This window comes from Corvus brachyrhynchos, unplaced genomic scaffold, assembly GCF_000691975.1.
Source record: "Corvus brachyrhynchos isolate BGI_N302 unplaced genomic scaffold, ASM69197v1 scaffold62, whole genome shotgun sequence".
Classification (NCBI taxonomy): domain Eukaryota; kingdom Metazoa; phylum Chordata; class Aves; order Passeriformes; family Corvidae; genus Corvus; species Corvus brachyrhynchos.
Genome location: NW_008236629.1, coordinates 3,241,895 through 3,251,939, shown reverse-complemented (window position 1 = coordinate 3,251,939; position 10,045 = coordinate 3,241,895). Strand labels below are relative to the sequence as shown.

Sequence of the window (10,045 nt, the reverse complement as noted above, 5' to 3'; positions counted from 1 at the left end):
CACAGGTGGCAGCAGGAAGGGTGGGGTGCTGGGTCAGCCCTGGTGTCACCCCATGCATTACAGGCAGCTGACATGGGCTTTTTAGAGTATTTTACCAAAACTTTCTGGACTCCAGTGGAAAGCAATAGAGGTCCTGTTGCAATAAAGCTTGGGAGGATGTATGTCAGAAATAAAAAGCAATGGGCAGTTGAGCAGCCCTGTCCTTGGTGAGCCCACTTGCCAGACTGGGCTGTGCTCACACTGGTTTCACCAGGAGCAGGGCTAGATGGAGCAGGGCTTGCATTGTGTTTTCAGGTCTATCACCTACCTGCACAGCTGGCTCCTGGGCAGTTATGGTTTGCAGTTAGCATGTGAAAAAGCAAAAATAATTTTGTTTGAGTAGGGCGGTGTGCCTTAGAGCTATGAGTATGGTTCTTTCAGTGGAGAAAGATGTTCATTTGGGTTTATTCTTTGAAGGGATCTGCAGCTTATGCTCTTTTCCAATGTAATCTTTCTCTGGCTTGATGAACTATTTTTAATAACTCTTCTGACATTTTATTTGCTCACCTATAATAATTTCAAATTGCCTGGGAATCACTAGAGGATTTCTGGGACACACATTGAAAATAGTAATAAGTAAAAAAGTGCTTTGGAGATACTATGATTTCTCTCTGGTTTTGTGTCTTCCAAGCCTCCAGCCAGCCTTGTTTCCATTCACAGTGGAGTTGTATGGTGCATCTGAAGCTTGGCAAAGCCCAGCACCTCCCCCTTTTCTCCTGTCATTCCTTTCTTGAAAAGAGATGGCCCCAGGTTTAAAAGTTGGTTTTTAGCTTTGATTGTGTGTATGTGCTAGATGAATGCTAAGCAGCCTTTACAATGCATCCTTGTGATGTGCCCGGGAAGGCAGACGCAGGCTCTGAGGTCTCCCCGGCTTCCCATCACCCCTATGGCTGCGCTGCGGTTTGATATGGACATGTTTTATTTACGAGCGAGCTTTAGGGTGAATCCAGCCGTGCTATGGGCAGTAGCTGAAGGACTGAATGAGCTGAGCCACTGACACTTGTAAATCTGACACATTTGGAGCTGCTTTCTGCTGTGGAGGAGAGGTATTTTCCCTAATGGTGCTGTGCGCTGGAAAAGGAGGAGGCTTGCTGAGAGGCAGCAGGGACCTGGCGCAGGAGTATCCTGACTGGATGATGGGTGTATTTTTAGCTCCTGGGTGACATCCTCTTTCTTGCTTCCAGCCCATCCTTTCTCAGGAGCATGAGTAGCAGTGCCCCAAAGCCCAGGGGGAGGTTTCTCTTCCCTGCTGCATTGACAGTGTTCAAGCAGCTGAGGCTGGAGTGCTGCTGTTCCATTACTGGTGGCTGCACTGATGGAGTGAGAAGGCACCAGCTTGAATTCAGCCTCTTCTTCTCCATTTGTGTTTAGTGTCCCAAGTTCACCCCATGCAGCATTAACACATCAAATCCCCCAGCTCTTTTAGAACATCCCTCTGACAGAGTGGGCATTGTTTCCCTCCAGCTCAGAAGAGTGTTGGGAGTTTATAGCTTTGCAAAAAAATATGATCTGGCTTTGTTCCCTTTTTAAAATCAATCCTTCCCTTCTGGATGAGGTGGCACATCCTTCCGAGACCCATGCAGCTGGGGATGCTGGTGTATATTTTCATAACAGACGTCTGCAAGCTGCTGCAAGGCTAGAAAGAGAGCACCTGTGCTCCCTGGGGTATTTTCAGACTCACTACCATCTTTCCATGCTCCAGCTGATAACCAGAGATAAGGGAGGAAGCCACAGGCAGGAGCTGTGGTCACCTGTGGTTTTGCACCGCTTCTGGGAGCGATAAGTTGTGCTCTTGCAAAGGGGACTGATCAATAAAACCTGCCCGGGTGGGCAGGAAGCCGAGTCTTGCTGGAAAAGCCGTGCTGCCATCCAGCCCACATGCTGGTTGTGAGGGTGGTTCCCTGGCATGCCACCAGCCCTGCCTCTCTTCCCAGGAGGATGAGGTTGAGGGGACACCCTGTTTCTCACCAATGCTTCCTGGACAGAGAGGTAGGCGTGTGCCAGCAACAGAGCACCCAGGGGAAGTTTAATCCCTTAGAAAGTAAAGTGTTGCAGATTGCCTTTTCGATGGGCACAGGTAAGATGTGCACACAGACTCCCCCTGTGCTCCCTTCAGCAGTGCCCTTCCATGTGCCAAATTTGCCTCCTTCAATCACAGCCCAACCTCTTAATATCCCAGCTCTACTCTACTGATTTCTTTTGGGTGAGGGAGTGACTTTCTTTTGGCTGTTTTTTGGGGGGAGGGGTGAGGAAGCAACTTCTTTTGCTCTTGTTAATTTTTTGATGTTAGAAATCCACATATGCTCTGTCCCAAACAGGAAACTTTCAAGGCATACCTGTATGGGATAGAAGGTAAGAGAGAGGAAAGAGAAACAGCAAAAAATCCCTCCACCCCTGAGCCCAGCAGGCAGAGCAGTTAGTAGAGGGAATGGGTATTAAGCAAGAGCACCAAGCACTGCTGGTGGGAGAAGCATCAGAAGACACGGGCAAGCTACTCAGAAATTGGCATTTTCTACCAAAACAGAGGAAGCAGCTGTTTAAACCCAGGTGTTTAAAGTTGCAGACCTGCTTTCAGAGCTCCGTGAGTCAGTGAAGGTACCCGTTTTTATGGCTGGAGATAAAAGGAGGCAGAACATATTTTGTGGGAAGACCAGGAGCCCTTGCAAAGTGGGTAGATAGCGATTTTGGGACCTCTCAGGTGGACCTGAGGTGAGGTGCAAGGCTCCTGCAGGAACTGAGGAGACCGTTATAGAACTGGGGAGGGAATTGCCCTTCAGAAAGCCCACGTCGATCATCCTGCCCTTCGGGAAAGGGTTGTGCTGGCCTGTGGGGACCTCTAGTGTGAGACTTGGCTTCTCACAGGTCTCTCTGCGGTGGCAGTCGTTTTGGACCGGGGAAGGAACTGGGGTCTAGCGGGAAACGAAGATGGGTTCCATGTTTTTTTCCCTCTCCGTCGCTGTGAAACAGGTTCTGGGTGTGCTCAGGGCAGGTGACACGGCTTGGTGACTGTCGCTCGTGGCTGGGCTGATGTGGCTTGGTGTTACACACAGAGCTGTGCTTATGCCTTCTTGCAGCCCTTCCAGATTTAACCTGTAACTCCATGGGTGGACCAGCTCTGCTGCCTTTGTACTAGGGATTCTTCACCTTGGAAATGCAGGTGACAACACCCCTGTCTGTCCTCTAGTATTAGAAGAAATGATGGGTGCCCACAGTTCTGCATTCAGATGCAATCCTAACTCTGACAGTGTCTTATAAGGCATTTTCCCTGTCTGGTCTGTTCCCGGCCATCCTGCTCCTGAAGGCTTGGCATCAGCTGCCTTACCAGCTTGTTGTCCTCTCCCCACTGCCCTCCTGCCCTGTTGTCTAGCCATTGGTTTTCCTCAGATGGTCTCCAGATGGTAGCCAGAGGAGGAAGGTCTCTGTCTGCACACGGTACATAAGTATCTCCTCCTGGGCATCAGGGCAGGCACCTGTGAGCCATGGGGACACCTGTTTTTGGCACTGGCTGTGGCAGTTCTCATTGGCATCTTGGAAGGCTGCAACCAAGATGATCTGCAGGAAAGCTTGCAAGAAAGCTAGTGATGTAGTCAGAAAATCACAACATGCTTTTTCCTGTGCTCATGGCTTTGTGCAACTTGCTTTCTCTTCGCTTTACAAAATGCATCTTCCTTCCCTTTTTCACTCCTCTCCTCCTCCTTCTTTGTCATCTTCCTGCAGTTACTGTTGTGGGATGGTTTTACTTTTTTGCTCCCTTTGTTTGCCACCTGGAGGGAGTGCAATTATTTTTCATTACTCTGTTTCACCTGTTCTCCACCAGCCTGGTTCCAAAACTAAGGATGATTAAGGCACTCAGTTATTCAGGCTGACTTTGGCCAGATCATTCTTGAGGCTTCTTTGCGATTTACTTTTGAGAAATACGTGTCCTGGAGACAGCTGGTTTTGAAGACAAGAAATCTTCTGCAGCTGTGGGTCCATGGAGTCTTCAGTGCTAGGAGAGGGGAAAGGACAGAGTTAAAATGTCCACGGACAGTGAGCATCTCTGGGGCAGGGGGTTATATTTCCATATAGCCATTTTCCTGAATAAAATACTACCAAAATGTGTTTTTTTCCCGTATCTGCAAATGCAAGTTCTAATAGAGACTCAGCCAAAGGTTATTGCCCTGTGGTAGTTTTACATGGGGAGAGAAGACTCTTACACAGATCTGTTTGGGGGGGTTTAATCCCTTCTTTAAACAACAGGTTATTTTTTTTTAATAATTTTTTCCTAGACTTTTTCCCAAAATACTATTTATGCAGATTATAAAAAAAATGTTACCGACAATGTTTATTAAGCAAAACTGCATTTCAGTGAAAGTCAAAGCCAGGATATTTTGACGCTGACTTTTCATTGCACAGTTTAAATTTTTTTTTAAGGGAGCTTTGCTCCAAACTCCATGAAAGGTTGTTTTTCTGTGTGTTCTTCCTTCTTTCCCAGCTGGCTGTGTGTGGGAGCGGACAGCAGCTGACTGAGAGCATGTTCAGAAGGTGACTGCCCTAAACAGGATTTAATAATCAGGCAGGAGGAGGTGCATCGGCACGTGGTGGGGACTCCACTTCCTGAGAGGCCCTGCTGTGGCCATGCCTCCTTTGGTGGAAACCCAGGCTTTATCAAGAGCTGGAGGGACCAACTGCCAGCTCTCTCTGGGGACAAGCTGCCATGGGACTGAGGTGCGGGATGAGGACCACCAAGTGCCAGCTGCTGGTGACCAGCCTCTGTGTCATGGTGAGCAGGCAGGTTTGGGGGGATCTCTGCAGAATCGAGGTGAACCATTGCCTTTGCCATTCCCGCTCCGAGAGGGGATGGTTTTCCCACGTTCTGTTTTTGGCGGGCGGAGGGCAAGCACAGCCAACTGCCTGAGTTATCATTGCACCATGGGCGGTTATCGCTGGCCACCAGCATCGCCCCCCCTCCTCTGATAGACTTCTGGTTTCTCAGGGATGTCACACCACTGCTGCTCTTTCACAACTCAGCAGCTGCCTCCAAGGAGAAAGAAAAGGTCGCTGCTGGCAGAATGGGTGGTTCTCAGCAAAAAGATATTTGCTCCTGTCTCCTTGGAGCAAAAGAGAGAGGACAGACCTGCTGCAGTCACACTTGCTGCTGGGAGGGTGGTTGACTGCAGGTGGGATCAGTGAGAATGTGAAACCACAAGGCTTTGGTGGAAGTGTGTGTGAGAAACCTGTGGATCAGCACCGCAAAGCGAAAACAATTCCAGGGACTCTTTTTATCAGCTTTTGAAGCAAATTCAAGGGGAGTTTCTGGATATCTGCTGTAAGAGCTGATGGGAAATGGTGGATACTGGAGAACACTTCTCCTGGATGCTTTGACTTGTATGTTATTGTTGCGTTTTCACTTCATCAAAACTTGCCAGTTTAATAATAGTAATAATAATAACAATACCAACAGCAATAATAATAATCTGTATTTAGTTCAAAGAGGGTTGGTGGCTTTTTAAGAGTGTAATTAAAAGTAATACCTTATTTTGGGCCACAAATGAAGTTTGTAGTTTGACTGTACAATGGTTCTCTCTTCCAAATAACAGAATACACCATTTGGAGGAAATGAAAGGAGGATTGGTACCAAGCATGTTTAGAGGAGGCATTAAGGCACAGCTGCTGTGGATGGTTAGAATCTTGTTATTGCTGTTAGGAGGATTTTAGACTGGTGTTTCTCAGAAATCTGAGCTAACTGGTGTTGCACTTAATATTTTGCTGGGCGTGGGTCAAGATACACAGTAATGCACAGTCTGAAGGATCTGAAGGTGCCACAAATTAGGTTAGACAAAATGCTATGGTTTGGATGGATTTAGTCTCTGACACCGTAAGCCTCCAGCAAAAGCTATTAGAAAATGTCACACAGTGGGGATTATGTTGAGATTGCACTGTCACATTTGACACAGGTATAGCTGCCTCATTTTTCTGTATTGTGAAAGCACAGAATGATGAAGCCTTATCTTCAGAGCTAGGAGTGGCCTTGCATTTTGCAGGTTCATTACACTAGATTTGGAGCTGGTTTTGCTTTTGGTGCCTTTGTCCCAGCTCTGCCACCAGTCATGCTGCAAGGAGCCCTGCCCTAGAGCCATCTCCCACAGAAAAGTACCATCAGAAATGTTCTTTCTCCGTCACCTGGATTCAGTCTGGGCAACATGGAGGGTGATGTGCAAGTAGTTACCCTGTGCCTTAGGCATACGAGTGCTCTCAGGGCTGGGACAGAAACAAGCCAGCAACACCTTGCAGAGACAGAAACCAGCACAGACAACTTAGAGTAGTACAGGACTCAGCTCTTTGCCCTCTACTGTAGGAAACAGAGCCAACAGCAGGCAGCGAGACTGGCTTTGCAAAGAGCAAAGCAGAGAACATCACCCCTGCCTAAAACCACTCTTGAAGCTGGCAGCCCTCACAGCCACATGTGTGCAGTCTGCAGAATGGGGTGGCACCACCCAGGTGCTGCCAGGGCATCAATCCTCTCAGTTTTCTTCATATGGTGGGAATTTAATCCACGGGCACTGGCCAAGAGACTGTGGGCTGCACAGTGTCACATGCACTCATTATGCAGGAGAGAAGAACAGCTTTAGTATTTTTAAGTGTCTGGGGTTTGTCCTTTTATGTGCATTTTGGGGTACATATGGTGGTCTCTGGATGATCAGGCTGTCTGCATTTGCATGGGGCTCAGGAGTATTCAGATACACCTCAAACCTTTGTGTGCACCCAGAAAGAGCTGCTGCCTTGTAAATCCCTTCCTGAAACCCTTCTTTTCCAGCTCCTGGGGCTATCCATTGCCACGCTGAGCACAGTCACCCACTATGGGCTCCGTTTCACCCTCATCAGCAACGTCTCCCTGGACAGCAACTCCTACAGGGTCATCCACCACAGAGGTATGTTGCGGTCACATCCCAGCGAGAACTTTGGTCATACCAGGAGCTACAAAATTCCCTAAAGCAGTTGAAGGAAATATCTCAAGAGGAGGAAGGAGCTGGATTTTGGAGGATGCATTAGGACTAACACAGTCCTACAGGCACTTACTTTCCCATATCAAACCTGCATGCCTGTAACCAAAGCATGCTGTGGGAGCATGGGGTGCTCAGGTGCTTCTGTGTTTGCACCTGTTCCTCTATTCACCATGTCCCCATCCTGCCCCTGTGCTGCAGTAAGAGCTCAGGAGGAGCTCCTCAGTCACTAAAAGTGCACTGGGGCTGGCAGGAGACTGGGAGCATGGGGAGAAGAGCTACAGGAGTTGAAGCAGAACGCAGAAAATTGAGGCTGGGAGGAGAAATGCATGGCAACACCTAGAGTTTGTTTTAGGAAATGTGGGGTATTTTTGCTTTCACAAGGGAGAAGTCTCAGGTACAAGGCTAGAGCAAAGATAGCCCAGATACTAAAATACCCTGCTCGCCTCTGCTGCACTTGCATCTGCTGCTTCTCCCAAGCTGTACTCTGGGTTTAAACACGCTCATACCCTCTCGAGATCCTGGTTCTCAATTTCAGTTTAACAAGGCAGGTGTAAAAACTATGTTAGTCCAAAGCTAAGGTACATTCCTTCCCTGTTCCTACACATAAAGGGGTTATATATTGGCGCTGACTGTAGCCTTGCAGGCTCTCCCACCCCAGTCACCCTCTCCAGCAACGCTTCCACTTGCCTTGTTTGCAAGTATTATCTCAGCATGGTTAGGGTAGCAAAGCCCTTTGCCGAGCCGTGGTCCCTGAGCCCTGCCCTGGGGCACCGGCTGTGATCCTGCCTGAGCCAGGAGGAAACCAGAGGGTGAGTGTTGCACCAGATTAGCAGTGCCTGGAGTCCCGATAGGGGCTGTGGGACAGCTGCTGCACACCAGCACCCCCCATTTGGGGGGGATCCTTATCAGAATGCTGAAATAATTGGCAGCTTGTGGTCTGTTGGGTGGACCGACACCATTTTAGGCTGCTTCACTTTGCTGGAGCTGTGGGAACCACTCAGAGGTTTACAGCCCTGCCAGACATACACAGCAAAGCATACACAGATAGTGGGTATTGAATAAATTACAGACAAAATTCAGTTCTGCAGCCTGGACATTTGGGGCCAGCTCCTCAAAATGCACTTTTTGGCCTTTCTCTGGATGAAAGCATCAGACTAGGCCTCTGGCATCTGACCACAACTCCCATGTCTGACTTCCTTCCAGCTTTCTACTTTGGGATCTGCCTGAGCATGACCCTGATCCTGGCAGCTCTGCTGAGCTCCGCCGCCACGGTGCGGGAATCGCAGTGTCTCACCGCCATGGTGCGTATCCGTACCCACAGGAACTGGCTGGGAGGGGCTTTTTGTCACCTGGGGCTGGCCCCCTTAATGTGTGGTGCTGGGAGCTGTGTTGCCTTATGCCTGGAAGCATGTATGCCTGGGGAAGGAGGTCCTGTTGTTCCACCTTGTGCTGCAAGGGGACGTTTTTGTAGAAGCAGGACCTTGCAGAGCTCTTCAGGCTGAGGATTGCATCCTTCTGTGCCTAGTTTCCTTTGCCAAGGCCCTGTGTATGCAGCTTTCAGAGGCAAGGTGCTTATCTGCCAAGGAACTATGGAGATGACAATTCCCAGGGTATTTTTTTTCCCCTCATCAAGTGAACACATGGTTTGTGTGGGGAAACCTTAGCAGCATGATTTTGAGTCTCACATGCTTCCCCTGACTTGTGACAGCAAACTAGCCACTATTTTTCACCCCATCACTGCAAATATCCACCACAGTGGTGGTGTGAGGCATACAAACCAAGGCAGAAGGCATGGGGGATTTGGGCTGGACCCTGAGTTTTGGCCTACAAGGAGAGGTAGCATAAGAGCTGAAATTCCCCCTTTCTCCTCTCCATCATCCACAGCGAAGTGCCTGTTTGGGCCTGGACCATGTTGACAGTAGTAAACTGGACTGTGAGCTAAGCTCCATTTAAAAACAGAGCCTGCATGTGGGGCTTCGGCTGCACAGAGCAGCTTCCAGCCTTGGGGCTGGAGGGATGAGTGGTAAAGTGCTGCTCACTGCATGTTTTCCCATGTGAAGGGCAGGAGTCAGCAGGTAGGTTGTTGAGCATGAAATCGTGTTTAATATAAAATAATTGCATTGCTGTCATACAGTAACTTTAAAGAGATTTATCTAATGTGTGTAATTGGGGGAAATGATACTGATGGCAGAAATGAGAGGCTGACACCTTAAAATTCAGTGCAAAGCAGCCCCTGAGATTAATGTTTTCACCTTCTGAATATGCCATCTTCCTTTCTCTGTTTGAGATGCCCAAAGGGGCCTGAGTTCCTATGAATAACTCTAACAGAATAGGTGTAACTTCCCACCCTTTTGCTGAAGTGTTTTTAATGTGTGCCTGCAACTACCACATCTAAACCAATGGGTATGTACAGATTAGTGGAGAAAGTAATGGCTGCCTGAAGATGCAGCCAAACTTCTCTATAATGTTTATTTGTTGCCTTACTCTCTGGTATGTGGTTGGGGCATGCCACTTCATAGAACAGGCTGTTAAAATCACAGGCATTTCCGGATGCGATAGTTAAAGATGGCAAACACATACTGAGCGAACTCCAGAGCTGCTGTCCAAAGGCACTGTCCACACGGTGCTGCTCTCCCTTCCCGTTGTAACGTGGGTGATCCTTTCCCCCAGCCACCCATCATCTCCACCAGCCCAGCTGGTTTGAGCTATCACAGCCAAGCTCTGCCCACCAAAAAAACCTCTGGCTGGCAGAACCCTCAATGTGGCTATTTTTGTGGCTCCTAGTGCATCCTGTTGGCTTGTCTTTAGCTTCCACAGTTTTGGGGGGCGGGGGGGTGGAGAGGAGTGGGATGTGGCCGTCTTCATTTTGGACCCCTGATGGCACCTTTGCAGGGAGGTCACGGTATCGCTGCCTGGCGGGAAGCAGAGGAAGGGTGCGAGGTGCCGGACGAGGCGTCACGCCACGCTGCTCTGAGCAGGGATAACGGGATGCCTCTCGGCTGCCCTTAAGCCCTGTTTCC

At 49.0% G+C, this 10,045-nt stretch overlaps 1 protein-coding gene across 3 annotated transcripts in view; it reads left to right on the top strand.

Moving 5' to 3' along the window:
* Nucleotides 1–10,045, top strand: part of TSPAN32 (tetraspanin 32) — a 38,880-nt gene that overhangs the window by 813 nt on the left and 28,022 nt on the right. For all 3 annotated transcript variants that reach the window (XR_001859490.1, XM_017726620.1, XM_017726619.1), the window contains exons 2-4: nt 4,514–4,801; nt 6,836–6,950; nt 8,229–8,326. Coding sequence is in view for 2 of the 3 variants with exons in the window: in XM_017726620.1 (XP_017582109.1) it covers nt 4,736–4,801; nt 6,836–6,950; nt 8,229–8,326 (279 nt within the window). In the remaining variant the exon portion in view is untranslated. The remainder of the gene's footprint in view (nt 1–4,513; nt 4,802–6,835; nt 6,951–8,228; nt 8,327–10,045) is intronic.